Consider the following 18136-nt stretch of genomic DNA (forward strand, 5'->3'; position numbering starts at 1 on the left):
AATTACTATATATGTATTTTCTCTTAAATATTTATTTGCAATTTCTACAATTATATGCATCAATGCTCCAAACACTCTGTTTTCTGAAAACATAACATCACCCCCTCACCCTGCAACATGTGGCCTAATAAGACAGAAATGGAAAAAATGAAATAAGGTTTTGAAAAGTAATAGTATTCTTCATAGACTTACAAACAACAATACACTGTTAAGTTATCCCATGACACTAAGTGTCAATAGGAGTTGGCCCCAAAACGGCTTTGCTAAAACAAATCCACTCATGAGATACGTGAATGTGGAACCTGAGGGAGGAAGAAGGAGCAAGGAAGGGGAGGAATAATGAACAACTTCTAAGAGAGGCCACAAAACACACTAGGAAAAGCAAGCCTAATTCTTGTAGGATTAAATTTCCTTTACGGGGAATGTCACCACCAGAAAACATTTCAGGCCACAAACTGAAAAAGGCTGAACACCACTAAAATAAACAACAGGCAATTACAAAAAAGAATGGTTTCTCATTGGGGAATATGACTAATAGTTTTGCACAAAGGATTTAAATGAAAAGAGGATTAGAAGAGTAAATTTTAATGCACTCTTACTATAGCTACCAATTAGCATGATTTAGAGCAACATCTAGGTCCCATTATAGTAGATTCCCTAAGCTGGTTCTTTCTTCACCTTAATTTGAGAAGCCAGATGCATACTGATGTTCTTTTTCCTAATATTATGGAGAGATAAATCACTCGTGTTAATTTCTGGAGTCACTGAAACAAGTAATTCCATACTCGGCTCTTTTCAGAAGTAAAAAAGCTGTAGAAAGCTATCTACCTACCCTATATTTAGGATCCATAATAAAATGTGTTATCTTCCAACAGAAACAAAGTTTTCCAACTACCAGCCTGTGGAGCTCCAGCCATGATATCAATGGTCATCCGATTTTTCTTCCCATTCACCCCAAAACCTCAAGTTACATCCAGACACCACTTGTGCAACCATACACTCAATGCATCTGCCCAGGTCCCCCTGAGAGTAAGCGAGCGCTCCTCTAAGGCCATAGCCAAATTGGGCTTACACACATCACTGAGACTGCAAGATGACCAGCAACATAGCTGTTTATTCACTGCCACATGCACAAAAAAGGGGCACTGCTTCACGGTTGAACTGCATTTGCACAGCTGGAAGCTAAAGGAAAACTTGACTTGTGAGCAGAACTGACTAGTATACATAAAAACCAGGCCCTCCAAATACTATTTTTTTTGCATTTGCTTGTTCAGCAAACCTGCTTTTAGGGACACTCTGTTACTTCTGAATATAAACAAGAAGAATCCAGGAGTAAAACTGCCTTTTTTTCTGCTACCTTTGTAGCTGAAGAGTAATTACTGCTGCATTTCCTAGGAAACAGCAGCCTAATTATAGTAAGTACACTTTTAAAGGAAGGCTGTTTCTAACCCTAGGAAGTTTGAGGCTGATGTGGAACACTAGCGAAACTCCAGAGAAAATCTGTCCAACCATATACAGCTGTTTTCAGATTTATCAGTTTCCAAAAGAAAAGGCTTTACCCTATCTTTCTAGGTCCGCTGAAGACTGATTTATGCCCATTTGTGGAGGAGACTGATACATCTGGCCTTTTCTCTTCATTCTCTTGGGGTTGATCTTTAAAAGTTCTTCCTTCATCCTTGCTGGAAACCATCTCTTCAGTGGAGGGGGAAAGAAAAAAAAAAGTGAATGTTTGCACAAAAAAAGGCAGGACATGTCAAACAACCTACAAAAATAGATTTTCCATTTTTCAATATTAAATAAAACCATATGATAAAATATCATGGAAAAAAACTTGGGGGGGTTCTTTGGCTTTTCCTTTTAATAAAAGAAAATAAAACTTGAAGTAGCTTGTAATGTTCTTATTATCAGCTCTTGACTTTAACTACGCTTCTGAATTTATCACTGACAACATTTCATAACCAAAGGATCTGAAATATAATTTTGCAGTGTACAGTATTTCCTCTGTTAAATGAAAGAATGTTATCCTAATTAAAATGTGTGTTCAATTAGGAGTAACGTATGGGAACAATGACTTAAATACATTTTAATATATCTATCAAATAACAAAGTAACAAATCACAAAATACCCGATTTGACAGGCTGCGTAATATCAAAACCCAAAGAATATTAGATACTTGCCAGTTTGTCAGCTTCTGAAGCACAGTGATACTGGCAAGATCAGCATTTTGCCAAGCAGTATACTTGCACCAGGCATTTTTACAATGGCAGTAAACCAGTCCTGCTCCCTACAAACTACTCATACCCATCACACTCCTACTGAAAGCAATAAATGCTGCATCTGAAAACAGACTGCCCAAATAACAGCTTCTGTGTGCAGAGTGAAGTAACTGTTCAGTGAAGACAGAAGCATCAGCATCCAGGAAAAACTCCTGTTTCTTAAACCAGTGTCCTGTGGTACCACGCAAGGTACCGCAGCAGCTCGCAGACGTGGTACACTTGCTTGGTCAGGACAGCCAGACTGTTTACCTAAAAGCGCAGGTGCAATTTATTGGAGATACCTGGGCAAACGGAAAGTCAAGTGAGAACTGAGAAGTACACACAGTAGTCTGGATGTAGCCCGTGCTCCAGCATACAGCACAGCAGTTAACATTTACCTTTCTTTTTCAGAGTTGAAAAAGAAACATAGAGTACTTTTTACACATGACCATCACAAATAAGAGAGACAAAGTGGAAAAAAAAAGGCTGGGTTTAGACCTCTGCACACAGCCAAATTCCCTGGCAGGAGCTGAGAATGAACTTCTAGAGTCTCTGCTGCTGGCTTTGCAGCTGAATAATACTGTCACCCCTTTGGACAGTGTGATTTTAAGCAGCTCTCTATCTCCACAGAGAAACTTCTTCATTCGTCCATACCTAACCTTTCCTACATATTAATCATTCATAAATCAGTCCATAGTAATACCCAAATATGAAATTAAGATTAAAATACTGATTATACTTACAACTTCAACAGTGAAGAATAAAATACAAGTCAAACGCTCTGGAAACAAGGTTTGAATGTATTAAGCACAAGCAAATCTCTCTCTTGTGGTCCTTACCTGGGAATTTGCGTAGAATAGACTGTCTAACAACATCAGTTCCAAGATTTGATTGTTTGAAGCGCTTCGCTCTCTCTTCAAAAAACCATTCTCCTGTCACTATCCGTAGCTGTCTGTATGGGGAAAAGAAAAAAAGCCAGAGACATACACATTAACAAACTTGGCCCACCAAAGCTATTGCTTAAACCCTTAGGCCATCATTCCACCGTCATGCTCACAAGCCCTGGACACCATTTGCACAGTTCAAAATAAAGAATAAAAAGATTGATTGCAAAGCTTGGGATATTAGGACATGTAGCAGAAAAAAAATATCATCTTGCTTTGGGAATGAAAAGTAATTTTCATCCTGTACGTGGAAATTTACTTGGCAAAAAAGTGTTTCAACCACCTTCACCAGATTTCTGCAGAAAACATGTAACATACTATCTCCCTAGTCCTTTGGATAGTGAACTACTCAACCTCACAGTTTTCAGTATCTCCAAAATGACAAGAGATGTAGAAACAAAAACAGTGGATGGAAGGAGAAAAATCCCTACCAAAGCTCCTGCCAGCCAAGTCAGCAGTTCATGGACCCAATCTGATTATATACAGATTGCTGCAAGCTTATATATATTTTTCATCTCTAAGTTTCATATGCTGCCACTATATGTAGTTTCTTCACATGACGGTGCTGTTATGAATTAGCTATGTGTTGGAGGTTCAGAGCAATGAGCTTTTGTCTTTGCTACTGTTCTGGATAATGCTGCTTTTTCTGGATAGCAACAAAGAAATCCTGTACTGGCATTGCTGTTTTCCATACGTATATGTTTATGCTGATTGTTAGCCTTTTGCTGAATTAATTATTGTAAAACATCACCATATCTACTGCCCCACTACATACAGTTGATGGCAGAAAGCTACTAAACATGAATACTCAAATAAAAAGCAAATAAACAAACTAAAAAAAACCCCAAACACATTAAAAACTGATTTAATTCCAGACACACGTTCCTGATTACTGCTCAGTAAGAAAACTTATTTTCAAACCTATACCAGAAAAGAAATCATGTAGTCTCTTGGGCATGAAAATTACTACAGATTGATTTAGAGCACTGATCAATATCTTCGCTACTAAATTACATTTGAGTCATGCCTGAATGGAGGAGAGTCTTACTTGAGAAAATACTAAAAATTACAGAATAGGATCCTGCCATTGGTAAAAAGACCCTAACATCATCAGTTCTTCCTAACCTATTAATGAATCATGCACCTTTGCATGAGTCATTAAAAAAAAATTAAAAAAATAATCAAAATCCAAAACATGTGCCCACAAGCATAGAAGTAGAAGATTGTTGCCTTATCTTGTTGTTGCAGACTCCTAGTGACAAACCTGCCTATAATTCGTCATCACAATCGGTCAGTTATTATGCAAGGCATTAAAAAAAAAAAAAAAAAAAATCATCTGTTTCCACTGGGAATTTTTAAATTACTTTTGTTCAACACAAACACTAGAAAGGACTCATTGCATTAGAAACTATGCACGGTCTGGCTAGTACGAAAAACAGTTTTTCTCTGAATGAGTATTTTCACAATTCATTTACAGCATGCACTTCTCTCTGCAGTTATTTTTATACCAAGATTTACAGCAAGTTTAATGCTCTATATCAAACTATAAACCTTTCAGACCTTCGACTACACCATCTTATTCCACTGCAATGTAAACAACATATCACACTGCAGTATGAGCTACATTCATAGTAGTTCTTTCATTTTTTTTCCCCCTCACTTATTCCCAGGTTGGACCATAAAACTCCACAAGCACCGTTATCCCCTTGGACAGAGATATTATTCATCCCTAATATCTTCCCAGCAATGCTTAACTTGATCAAGGTCAGACAGGGCACTCCCTGCCCTCTTATTTGGACAAGCATCTTCACCCTTCTCCAAGCTCAGGACAATCTGAAGGAGAAGGTGTGACCTACAGCCAGGGTTTCAGCAGCTTGGGAGGCTGTCCCACACAAAGCTTTTACAACCAAAAACTTGTAATTATTTCCACCCCCAGCCCTGAATTGTGCCACCTGCCTGGGCTGCTGTGGTTCCTGGAGGAGCAGCCCTCTGCCACAGGGTCCCTGGAGAGCCATCTCCTACGTTTTCTGGCCAGATGTGAACAGTGATGAGGGAAAGAAAACCTCTCGGGTGCCTCCTGCATCACAGGCACCCAGGGGACCTCAGCCTGGCCAAAACGGTGGCTGAGACCAGCGCGTCTGCCTGTTTTACCATACGTTAGCCTTATAATCTGATACGAAGATTCAACCAAGTGCTCAAGGAAGGTCATGGGGATTGGGGAGATCCAAGGGGCTGGAGAAAACGGAAGAATGGTTGGGGTGGCTGTGGGAGGAGGCCGGGAAGGAAGAGGACGGAGGGCTGCTGGGCTGTGCAAGGAAGGATCAGCAGTGGTGGTGGAGGGAGGAGGTCCTCCCCCAGAATCCATCCCCGGGAGAGGGCCTTCCTCTTTTCCTCCCCTCTGCTGTGGTATGGGTCACCCGCAACCTTAGAGCTCACCATCAATCTCCCTCCCTCTCTCTCCCCACTCCATCCCACACCATCTGAACAACTTCTTCTACTCTTCCCTCTGGGACCAAAGCAGCCTGCAAGATGGGAAGGGCTGGCACCAGGCTGGGAGTGAGGAAGGAGTACTGTGGAGAAGAACTTTCTCTTCCTCTTACCATGCCCTTGTAATAGTAAATACTGACCCCACACTCATCTTCCTCGCAGCCGCGTAAAGCTGTGCAGAGAAGAGGTAGGTTAGTCTCTTTGGGCAACAACAGTTGATCCCTGTATCTTCTGGCAAAGGATAAGTAAGCAATCTACTCCTCCTACTAATCTCTCTCTGCAGGCCGTAACCTGCCACCATTAAATAGCCGCTAATTATGTAGCTGGTGCCCTCTTGCTTAGCCAAGGAAGTCTGGGGTCATCGCTGCGTGCTCTGGCAAACACGGACTGGACCCCCAAGGAAAGCGGAGGGTGAAAACGACCCCTTTTGCGGCCTGAGTGGGCAAGGGAGCGTGACAGCCGCCACACCGATGGAGTCGAACTGTGTGCTGGTTCAGCTAACGGCAGTAAACTGAATTGCCCATCTTCTTTATTGGGCTGGTCTTATTAAGCAGTAATAAAGAGCTACGTTCTAAATTGAGGTGCCAACTCCTTGGCTCTACTTTGAGGAGGCCCACACCCATTCTGCTCTGACTTCACCAAGAGAACCAGGCCTGAGGTAAAACACAGACAACTCCCTCAACTGAGGCACAAAACAGCAAATAAAGGTGAGTATTGCCTTGTTTTAGTCAAGTGTTTCACCTCGCTAGCCATTCCTGTCATCCACACCAAAAGGGAAAAAACAACAGCCATCAACAGCCAGCCATTGCGAGCGTCACATGAAACAAGTCTAGAGGCCTCAACCTTCATTTCAGACCTTCATCCTTATCATCATCATTGTAACTGTCAATCCTGGGATCCTGACTTCAGCTGGCAGTCCTCTTTTGTGAAAATGTCCTTACCCAACAGATCACCTCTACAAAAATATCACATTCTAATGAAATAAGGGGAAAACCCCCAAGCTTTGCAGCTTTGAATTTCTAGTGCACTAATACTGGATGTATTTTTCACGTATACTGAACAATTCACAGAAAGATTGATGTTCGTGTTATCTTAATCATTCATACATGTCAGGAGTACCTATTAAAACAATTTTTGTTCTACACATAAATAGAAATGGATTCAGATTAAATGATTGCCTAAGTCTCTGACTTGAAGTTTGAATTTCATAATTACATTTGACATTCTGAATCAAAAACTGAAGAGCGAGACCTAAACAGTCTTATAATAATTTTATTTTCATGCATTTATAATTATGACAAAGGGAGACTGTCTTTCCTACTGAGATAGTGCATCTTTCTTCTATTTCTCATACAGGACTTAAAATGAACTCTTCCCACCTAAATGATTGTTTCATTGGGAAAAGAAACAAGTGCGTTCACTCAACAGTACATCAAATCAGTGCTTTCAGCTTTGGTTTTTTGTGTTGTTTTTAAAATGGGTCCAAGGTCCATACTGACTGTAAATCATGGCATATGCATGCATATCCCTTACTTTACTTTCTCAGCTAGCACGTAGCATACAAAGTAAAGAAAAGCATGTATGTGTTCTACCAAAACAGTGTTTAGACTGGCCTTCCAAGGTGTGCAACAGGTGCTGAAGTCGGTAGCTTTAGAAAGAAGGAAAACAGTATTATAAATAGTAATAGCAGCAATTTTTGCATGATTGCCCTGTCCTATCCTCAAAATTACTAGGAAAATTTTAAAGAAAAATCACGTTCAAGTAGCTAGGTTTAGTACCAAATACTTTAGGTATCTGCTGAAGTCCTTATACATTAATTACTGATCCACCTACTCACATCATCATGTGAGAGGGAGTACATTACAGTTCCATGCTGCTTCTCCCTCTATGATCTCCTACTAAATAGCTTAACTTCACTAACGCACTGCTGAGTTTAAAAATGGAACATAACCTGTGGCCTATTGCTGCCAAAAAGCCAGCTTATTTTCCACTCTCATTTTTGCAAGACACTTCATGGTTAAATGCCAATTATAAAAATTCCATTTAAGATGGAAAGTCCCAGTTGTTACTTGTAATCATTTCTTTTGGGAAAATACCCACATTGGTAAAACAGTTTCACTATCCATTTGATCATCCAGACTAACCCACATCCATAGTAGAGAGATTTAGTCTAGCTTCCTTTCCCGCTCCTGTTCCTCAAGTTATTTTACTTCCTCCCTGGGAGTAAAATTTGGAAAAAAAATGGCAAGACCAAAGGCTGGATAAAATGCAGCCTTTACCTGAACATACCAAAACACACACACTCATCTTTGTATGTGTTCAATTCCACAGAGCATTTTCTATAACATAAATTAATTCAAGAGTAGTTTTTAATGTGCTGTGAGGTTATTAAATAGAAAATTTTGACCCTATTAAAAGAAGGCAAACTTACTTAGAAGTTACTAAAATAAAAAGAAATTGTAAGAAATCTGAAAAGCATTTGCATACTAGAACATTTGAAATGCCTCTATTTTTGTGCTCCTAATGGGAATAAATGTTACCAAGATACTGATGAATTTTCATGACACTTCAAGACAACATAATTATTTCAAAGATGAAGAAAAATTTTCCATTACTGCTTTGTTCTGCTGTAATAACTTGGGCCACCTAGGCATTTTATCTTGCTGAAGAAGTCAATCAAAATAAAGGCATTGTTTGCAGATATCTAGACACATTCATAATGAGAAATACAGACAGCATCAAGATGCAAAATCAGGTTGTCAGCAGACTGCTCGAAGAACTTGATTTCCCTCAAACTATTGATCATTTTAGATGCCAAATTTAAAACACAAACTGATCACATTTTAAGAAGATGCAGGGAAAAAAGTGACCTTAATGGAAAGTTTCACTTTTAGGATCTATGCTTGAAAGCCCCTGATGGCCTCAGTTCCTTGTATGCAGGGAAAGGGGCAAAAAGCTTCCTCTTTTGACAAGTGCATTGCTACATACAGGCTCGCTTTATCTCATTAAATACTACAACAATGTGACCTTCAAGCACACAATCACATAAAAAGGGACTGTCTTGTTCTCTGCCCTCAGTAACTGGCAGAACTAAGAATTTGGCAGATGGCTTAGCTCTAACCCTTCTTGACCTTTAAAGCTTTATCTTGCAACTTTATAGTCTAGCTGGTAATAACTCCCATAAACAGTAATTTTCTCTTTATGGACATTCAAGGGGAATATCCTGTTTCAGTAACCGTAAATTATAAGACAATTTATCTATAAACCTCAGTTTGTTATACTTAAAAATACCAATGAACATCTCTTACTATTCACATTTAAATGTATTTCCTCAAATTCACTAAATATCTTTTTGAAAGTGTTTTAGAATGTAATTAATGTGTTATAGTGAGCTTTTCCATCACCATAAGCTGTTTTTCAGGCAAGTCTGACTCTGGAGAAATGGCAGATGAAATGCTTTAACGATTATATTGGAAGGGAGAAATCAGATTCACTTGTTGCCAGAGGAAGATGTTCTGGTTGACAGATGAACAGATAGATTGTATTATTAAACACAACGGTATCTCACCCCTACAGCTACCATCATGCTACTTTGTTCAGCAAATAATACTGTGGTTTACCATATGTTTAAGAAATGAGAATCTTGAAATTACCTGATCCTCAAGTCAAAGTCAGCATACTTTGTTTGCCTTTTTTTTTTTTTTTTTTTTTGGTGGCTGGACATAAACCCACCATAAATGTTAAAGCAATGATAACATTAGATCCCAGACTATGTAACAGAACATCCTTTTGCTGTACTACAGGTATCCTAAACTCCCGTGCTATGAGCGGATAGGCAGGACTCCAGATGCTCAGAAGGAAGGAAAGGTCAAAACGTATTAAACGAAGCAACAGGCAGAAGCTGGCTGATATTATCTACATTTTCTTTTATTGCCATAAGATGTTCTTTGTTGCAGCAGCCATTTTGGGTTATCCATGTACTTCAAGGGATTTCTGCAGTAATTTCTGTAGTACTTGTCAACATCTCTTTAAATGAACACACTCAACACCCAGTATCAGACCTTCTTCGCTGACACCAGATGTAATGCAGTAGGCTTTCCAACAGTTCTGAAAAACTTGCTTCTGAACATATTCCTGCAGGTATAACTAATGACTACATAACAGGACTTTTACAGGTTACTACTATCACCATCACCTTAAGTGGCACTTAACAGACATACTTGAAGACAATTTTGGCAGAACAGCCAAGAACTAGTATAGCACCAAAACTGGAAAGAGTTCACAAAGTCCACAAATCCTTCTCCCTGCCTTTTAAGGGTCTCGCAGCATGTACGCCAACATCCGTATACATTATAACAACAGTATAAGCTGGCTCTTCTAATGGAACAGCACAGCAGGTGCTAGAGTCTAATCAGATATCAACATTAACCCAGTTTCATTCATCAAGTTTGCTAGAAGAAAAGGACGGGGCAAAAGTTTCCTAATACTTTTTGCAAGGACACGACCATGGTGAAACAATGCAATCTGACAGATACAAACACTGTATGCAGATCAATGCTGCAGAGCTAAAAGCTTTTTCCCCTCCTCCTGCCTTTTGTTTTCTACTCATACAGCACAAATGTCTCTTAACACTGGATTCCTATTTTATTTTCCTTGCCTTCTGGCTCTTAATCTTGCCAAAGGCCCTATTCACATTAACTTGATCAGCTCCTCCTTTAAATGTAATTCAAAAAGCCTAAAAATCCTGATTTACCCTACGTTTCTCACTTAAGTGAGAGAGAGGAAAGCAGAACTGAAGGAATTTAAACCAGAACTATGCACAATGATTTAACTGAAATACCTGTCTCACTTTCATCTCTACACTGCCCACACAGAAGATAATCTTTCTGTGTACTCCAGCAGTGTAAAAGGCATTTTAGAGATCATTAACTGTCACTATAGTCTTGCAAGAACACTGCATATGCCCAAAAAGAAAGGACAGAGAGAGATTTCACTTTAATAAAGATATCCAACACCGACAAAACTTTAGCACTTGCAAAGTTTAGCACTTTGCAAGCAAATTACACCATGGTTTGTAATAATTTAAAGGCAGGCTTCAACTAGAATTAGTTTTCAAGATGATTGCTAAGACCGCTACATGGCATACAGAATTGCAGGACAATCACAAGAAGTAGAGGTGGCACAGGTCTTGAGAAGTTACCTTATCCATCTTTCAGCCCCAAAACAGGACTGTCTTTACTGATGTCATCATTCCTGACAGAGGTTTATCCAACCTGGTTTTAAATTGAGATTCTGCAACTCTCCAAGTTATATTAATATTCATACCACCTAACCTAAATCCTTTCGCTGCAATTTAAGTATCATGTTACTTTTCTTATCCAAAGTGAGTACGTAGAACAGCCTCTATGCCTGCTCAATGCAGCTGCCTTTTGTAGATTTAAAACTGAGTTATTTTTAGTTTTCTCTTGCCTAGGCCAAACACTTCTGACTCCTTCCATTACTCTGGACATACTGTGTGCTAGGCTTGTGATCATTATTTTCTGCTGAATTTCTCCAGTTGGCCAACATGAAGTGCGCTACACAAAAACGGGCAGGTACACCACATAAAACAGGATTGCATCATGTATTTTACAGGCCATAATTCTGCTTGCACACCCCTGTGTGATGCTGGACTTTTCTACGGTGGAAAATACTGTTGATTCATGTTCAGATTTTCATTTAGTACAATACCCACATCCTTTCCTAAGAAACAGCTGCACAGGCTGTTTTTGTCTTCATTCTCTGTTTCTGCAGCTGTGTTTTTGCCCAACTGTAGTACTTCCACATGTCCGTAGGGAGCCACCACTTGCTTTTTCTTCAAGCCACTTCTCTAAATTGTAAGCATCACTTTGAATCCTAATCCTGTCCTTCAGCATGCCTGCAGCACCTCTCAGTTTGATGTCACCTGCAGGTGTAACTGGCAAACTCATCTGCTGCTTCACCAAAGTCCTTTACTAAAATACTTAACACTAAAAAGATAGGAAATATTCTGCTCTATACCACTGCTTTTTTGTTTTTGTTTGTTTTTTTTCTGACAGTGAAATGTCCATAACTGCTCTGGGAATGGAGATTTATAATTTTCCAGGCAGATCTGCAATCACACTGACAGAATTTATTCCAGGGCATAGCTCCCCTGGTTGATTAGCTTATTAGAATGGTACAAGAGAAAGTATCAAAAGGTTCACTTAAGTCAAGTTATAAGACAGCAAGAGATCCTCCTCTATTCACAAGGTCTGTCACCCTATCAAAGGAGGAAATTAAATTGGTTTTGACGTTATTTGTTCTTGAGCCAGCTCTTACTCATTGTCCTGTCATCTTCTCTCAGCTTTCAAACAGCACGGCAATCATTTGTTTCAGTATTTTTAGACAAATTAAAGGTAATTTGACAGGGACAACAACCCTTGTTCTTCCTGTCTTCATTTTTAAAGAGTAGTATTGTGTTTGCCATTCTCCACTCTGTCATCTCAACTGCACCCCATCATTTCTGAAAGGCACGGCACTGAGATCATCTCAGGAACTGGCTGAAGCAAACCGCGAGGAGCTCAGCCAGGCCCCTACCAATTTAAAATAATTTCACAAAATCAAGCCCTTGAACATGTTTCATCTTAAGAGGTAAGATATTTTCCTCTGTATGTGCCCCACTGGCTGCAGAGAAGGTTAAGGCATCTAGCTAAAAACAGATGTTAACCTTCTAAAGCTAAAGTTAGAAGACACAAACCCTAAACTCCATGTCCTGCTGTATTAATTTTTCACTAACTGTTTAGGTAGCCAAAGTCTGATGTGACTAGCAATTTCAGTTCACACTCTGATACAATTTACAAAAAGGCTTATTTTCCTGATCTCATTAGTTTGATGGTCTGAAAAAAAAAAAAAACCAAAAAAACAAAACAGCCCTCTGAAACTGCTCCGATTCTTTCCCCCTTTAACGTGATTATTTTATCATGTCTTTTTTGTATACCATCCAGTTCTTACATCAGGATAAATAACCGAGTTTTGTTGCCTAGTACATTTCTCCTTTCCTTCATGGTTATCCGAGTCGAGCTACAAAATCACATATTACCATACCAATTAAGTGAATTATTCTTCCAAGTATACACCAAGTAAATGTCTTTGAACATATAACATCTTTTTGTTTACTTGCTCGATATCCTGTGTTAGAATATGGATTTTCTGCTTTTCAGCACTGTGATCTGCTACCCTCCTCCTCCATTCCCCATGCTCAATATTCCAACTGTGAGAAATGTGATAGCCCCTTTCGTTTTGCCTCCCACCATCGCACAATTTACTTTAGAATGCTCACTAATAGAGCCATTATAAATACAGTCCTCTCTTCATGCAGAGATGTTCGGTTACTGTAAACACACAAAAAAGCAACGATAGAAACACAGATTGAAGTGCTTGGACTCACAATTTTTATATCTCTTTCCTTACAAATCCACCTACCACATCAGTCTGAACATACAGACGTCACTTATCCTTAATTCTGTTTTGTTAATTTTGAATCACTTGTTTCTTACATTTATGTCTTCATAATGTGAATAGACTGTCACTGGTTTGTAACAGATTTTCTGTCATTTTCAGAGTACTTCCCACCAACAGCTTAGTATCTGTGATGCTCACAGCTTTCGTTAGAAAGCAAGCTAGTTGAAACTAGCTTGGAACTGGAAAAAAAGATACTGCAAAACAGTGCGGCAAATAAAACCACCAGATAAGCCTCTCCCCTTGTGTGCTTGCTATGCATATGCTTTTGTGCTAAGGGGATGTAAAACAGTAACACCAGCACAAAATTACTTATACAGCAGTAATCTCTAAATGTATTTATGAAAGCTGCACAACTTACGCAATCTTGGCACACACTGAGCACTTCCACTGCCCGTCAGTTCCCACGACACGACACTTATTGCAAACTCGAAGTTTGCAGGTTTGGCACAGGTCTCCTCTGTCAAAGATTAAGCCCAGGCTTTTCTGACAGCGAACACAGACCCTGCTGTTGTCCTGTTGACAATGACGGTTGCCACCTTTCCTTCTCACTTCCAGAAGCTCATTTTTCAATTTCCTAAAAGCAAGAAAATAAAATCTTTTCATTTGGAGATACAGCTTAATGATCTGCGAGAACTTTTTAACAGATTAAGATTTAGCACTGAAAACTACAAGACACAAGCAAGTTCAATACAAATGCTTTTTTATGCTGTATTTTTTGGCACACAAATGACAAAGAAGAATAAATCTATCCTCCACCTCTCACACATGCAGTCAAGTGGAATATCTTGTGGTAAGTGAGTATAAGTAACTGCAGACAGCTGAGCAGTTCTGGACAATTTGTAAACCATCTTTGCTTGTCCCTCTTCAATAATTCAAGTCATGCTGCGCCCAGGTTGATAGCAGCTCAAAACTGGGGCTATCCTGTGCATCCACAGAAGGAAAAGAAGAAAATGTCTCCTGGAATTAGTGTGCATTTAATTCTATGCCATTGTAGAGTTAGCAAGGAATGCATAAGCAATTCTGCACTGGCTATTCAAAGTCTTAAAAAAAACCCAAACCAAACCATCTAAATAGATAGTGGTATTAAGCTGTGATGCCACAACTTAAAAAAAAAGAAGGGAGAATGTCCCTTTAAATAATGTGACTTGCAGATTGCCAGTTCTGGCACTGACTCTGCAGGATAAAACTATTTGCATTTAAGACCTAATTTTGAAGGCTACAATTTCAATGGTGCATGAGTTGGGTCCTTAACAAGAAAATAACCATAAGTAAGATGTAACTACTATATTTCCAATTGGGGGGAAAAAAAGGGGGGGGGGGGGGGCGGGGGGGCGGGATTTGAAGAGAGTCAGGAAGGATGAGAGCAAAGGAGGTTTACTACATCTATCTTCCCAAACCAGGGACTCAAGCAGGACCCCATCATACCCCAAAACTCTCACTAATACCTCCTTGTACCTTGATGCCTGACCTCAACTCCAGAGCTTTCCTTCTTGTGCGACAGCATCTAGCTCTTATCCCTCCCACCTTGACCCACAGAACCACCTAGGTTGGAAGAAAATATTGGAGGTCACCTAGTCTAAACTCACAGCCAAAGCAGGACCAGCCAGACTAGGTTGATCAAGGCTTTGTCCAACTGAATCTTGAGTAACAGAGTAACTCCAAGAGTCTACAATGTCTCTGAGCACCCCTTCCACAATCCAACTAACCTTATGTTTATTTGTTTAAAAAAAAAAAAAAGCCTTCTTAATATCAGAATCTACCACATTACAACTTGTTCCCTCTGCCTCTCCTAAGTCCCGCTCCACCTCTCTATTCATCTTGATGGCCCTCGACTGAACATGCTCCAGTATGTCAATGCCCCTCCCGTCCTGGGGAGCCCCAAACTGAATTCTAGATGTTGTCTCACAATTGCTGAATAGGGGGAATAATCCCTGGCCTCAGCTGGTAATGTAGTCCCGTATGGGGTCAAAATTGTTATGTCCTCTCAACACTTCTCAGCTGAAGCTCCATCCACTCAACTTCCAGGCTTCTCTTCCCCTCTCATCCATCTCAACCTTTTCAATAAACAACCTACAGGTCCCCTGCTCTTTACAGGCTCTTTCCTGACCTTCCCCAGCCCAAATCCCTCCTATCTTAAGCTCCTCCATCCTTTCAAACCCTACCTGCACTCCACTCTACCCCAGAATACCTCTCCCCCAGGGTCCCAGTCCAGCAACTACTAAGTTCTTTCGGTTTTACATGCCTGGGTGCTGCTGTGTCCCCATTCCCTCACCCTTCCCTACGCTCTCTTTCATGCACTGCTGTCAGCCAAGAGCCTCCAGAGTCCCTCTACCATAAAGCATTCCAGGTCACTGAAATCACAATCTCTGCATACACATAGATGCTTTAAGGGGGATTTAAAAAACCTGGCTACTGGTTTCACCTAAAGATCAGTAAAAGGTATCGGGAAGAAAAACACTGTGGGAAGATAAAACCAATAAAAGATTACAGGTTGCAGCCCAGTGAAGGAGTCCGAGAACACTGCTTAGGCCACCAGGGACTAAGCTCTGACAGAATTAGGTTATTTGTGGATACATTGCCTTGCTAAAAGGTTGGCTAGCATTTGGCTTCCCACTGGGATCCCATGAACAACAGCTGCTCTGCAGCCACCTGGCCTGCGGATGCTCAAGCTCTGACAGCTTTTGAAAAAGGGCTTGTCCAATCCCTCCAGGCGGTGACTACAAATCCTGTCAAGCATTTTCCTCTGCTGGCCTCTATCCAAAAGTGATTTCTTCATTCTGCTTTGGACCCTTCTTCTCCCAGATTCAATCCAAACAGCCCTTCTCTCATGCCATAACCTTCAAAAGCCTGTCCAGCCTTCACGTGCTTTCTCGGTACTTTGCTAATTGTTCTTGCAGTTTATTGATTGCATCTTACATCTCCTACCTCCTGCAGAGATACACTTAGTTACAAGTCCATGTCCATTTTCTTCTTCTGTCAATCAGCCAGTTCCAAATGCAGACGGGTGACCTGCACTAACAGCAACTGCCAGCTGCACTGCAATATTGCCACTGTGCACAGGGAAGATGATCACCACTTTTGCCATCCCCTCCTTGGATCTACCTCCTAAACAAGCCTGCCTTCAAACAAAGCTAAAGTCAACTTATTTGCTTCTTCTGGACTGAAAACTAAAGGCAAACACAGCGTTCACCCTGCCACTACTAGAACGCCCTCGATCACACCATTTTAAAAAGAGATACCACATCTATCCACTTGAATAACAAATACACCTTCCAGTGCTTGTGAAGACATCTGATTGCCACAGAGGTTATGGTCACTTACATTTCACTAAACATCAAAAAACATTGACAAAATGCTTGATCATTTACTGTCTCCCCTCTCAGCAGCGTGAATTGGTCAGAGATAAAGTACTGTGCTACATGGCCCTTTTATTTTAGTACAGCCACTTCTGGTACCAACTCATATCAGGGAAATCTGTTGAGATTGGATCGTGCTTTCACACACTGGGAGGTATTGCAGCACTTTCCAAGTTCACCCCCAAAGCCTTCCCTGTCACAGCTGAGTGTCCTTCTTCACCAGGAGCTCTTAATCTGGCCAATACTTGGTGTTTCTGTCCCTCTCATCTACTTTTTGTTTTCCTAGAGTTTGCTGAAATGATCCACTTGCCTCTGCGCTGGGTCCGTCCAATAAACAGCGCTCAGAGCTGCGATGGGGAACACTGCTGTCACAAGTCTTTCAAGCATGGAAAATGAGGACCCAAGAAAAAGAAGCGGAAGGGCAGATCCAGTTTGTACCTGCCACCTGGATCACCACCTTCAGCTGCACCCACCAATTTCTGTTCTATCCTTCCCCTGTGAGCTGACAGCAGACAAGGACACAGCGTCCAGCCGGAGCCCTGGGACTGCTCCTTGCTTCCATGAGGCCTCTTCGGCATCTCAGCCACCCCGCTCTTAATACTCACTTCTCATAGGTCAGCTCAAACTGTTGGTCTAACTTACCAGTACAGAGGTGACAGCAGTGGTTAACGTCCAAGTACAACAAGGAAACACTAACAGATTCAGCTTTACTCCGCTTCCTCACACACAACTCTCTCTGCATCTGTACTGGGTTTACATGGCAAGGTTTTGGCAGTTGGTCCTGGTCAGGGAGGGAGCAAGAGCACAGCTTGGTAGCCAGCCAAGATCAACCCACCACAGCCTCCTTTCCCCCTTTCCTGTCTGCTGCTTTGTTCTGAGTCTCCTTCAGCAGCAAAACCAGCTTACTAGTACTGGGGAGACAACTTTGGAGAAGAAGAGGGCAAATCAGCCTCAAACACGCTGCGCGCAAGACGTTCTCTCATTGTTCACCCGCCTCTTAACAGAGTTTCATCTGGTCACCAATTCACAATAATGGCAACTTAGGCATTTGAAAATCTTGGAATTTTTGAATCCTTTCAAAATCCTCTCCCCTCAGAGTCATATGATTGATTCAACGCTAAAATGATACTAAAAAAATTTAAAAAGTGTATTTGGTTCCTTGATATGTCCAAATTTCTCTTTGCAACCACAAGGGACAGGCTTTCCTCTTCCCTCCGCTCATTCACAATGAACCCTAAGAGAACTCAGATGCTGTGGTCCAAGAAAAACACAACAAAGTCTGAGGGCTTCTGACACTATGATAGGAGCTGGTAACACTGCGACATTTTTGTTTCAGCTGGAGCACAGAAATTGTCTTCAGCTAGCTGGACCAGAGTCCTACGAACGCAGTGTTGGTTATCCAGTCAGAAGGGAACAACTGCAAACAGAAGAGTTCAAGACAGAAACTGAATGCTATAGGTCCTTCTAGATTCCCTGAAACACTAGAAAGGAGAGGGTAACTAAGACGAACATTATTAATCCTCAAATCTCAGAAGGGTTAAAATACTAAGCACTACCAAAGGCTCATTTTTC

The 18136-nt window shown here is 40.7% G+C and overlaps 1 protein-coding gene across 2 annotated transcripts in view; it reads right to left on the reverse strand.

Moving 5' to 3' along the window:
- Positions 1-18136, reverse strand: part of SYTL5 (synaptotagmin like 5) — a 60552-nt gene that overhangs the window by 35744 nt on the left and 6672 nt on the right. For both annotated transcript variants that reach the window (XR_007510327.1, XM_049835360.1), the window contains exons 2-4: positions 13567-13782; positions 3096-3208; positions 1560-1692 (exon numbers count right to left, since the gene is read on the reverse strand). Coding sequence is in view for 1 of the 2 variants with exons in the window: in XM_049835360.1 (XP_049691317.1) it covers positions 1560-1692; positions 3096-3208; positions 13567-13782 (462 nt within the window). In the remaining variant the exon portion in view is untranslated. The remainder of the gene's footprint in view (positions 1-1559; positions 1693-3095; positions 3209-13566; positions 13783-18136) is intronic.

The sequence above is a fragment of the Accipiter gentilis genome, chromosome 32 (assembly GCF_929443795.1).
Source record: "Accipiter gentilis chromosome 32, bAccGen1.1, whole genome shotgun sequence".
Lineage (NCBI taxonomy): Eukaryota > Metazoa > Chordata > Aves > Accipitriformes > Accipitridae > Astur > Astur gentilis.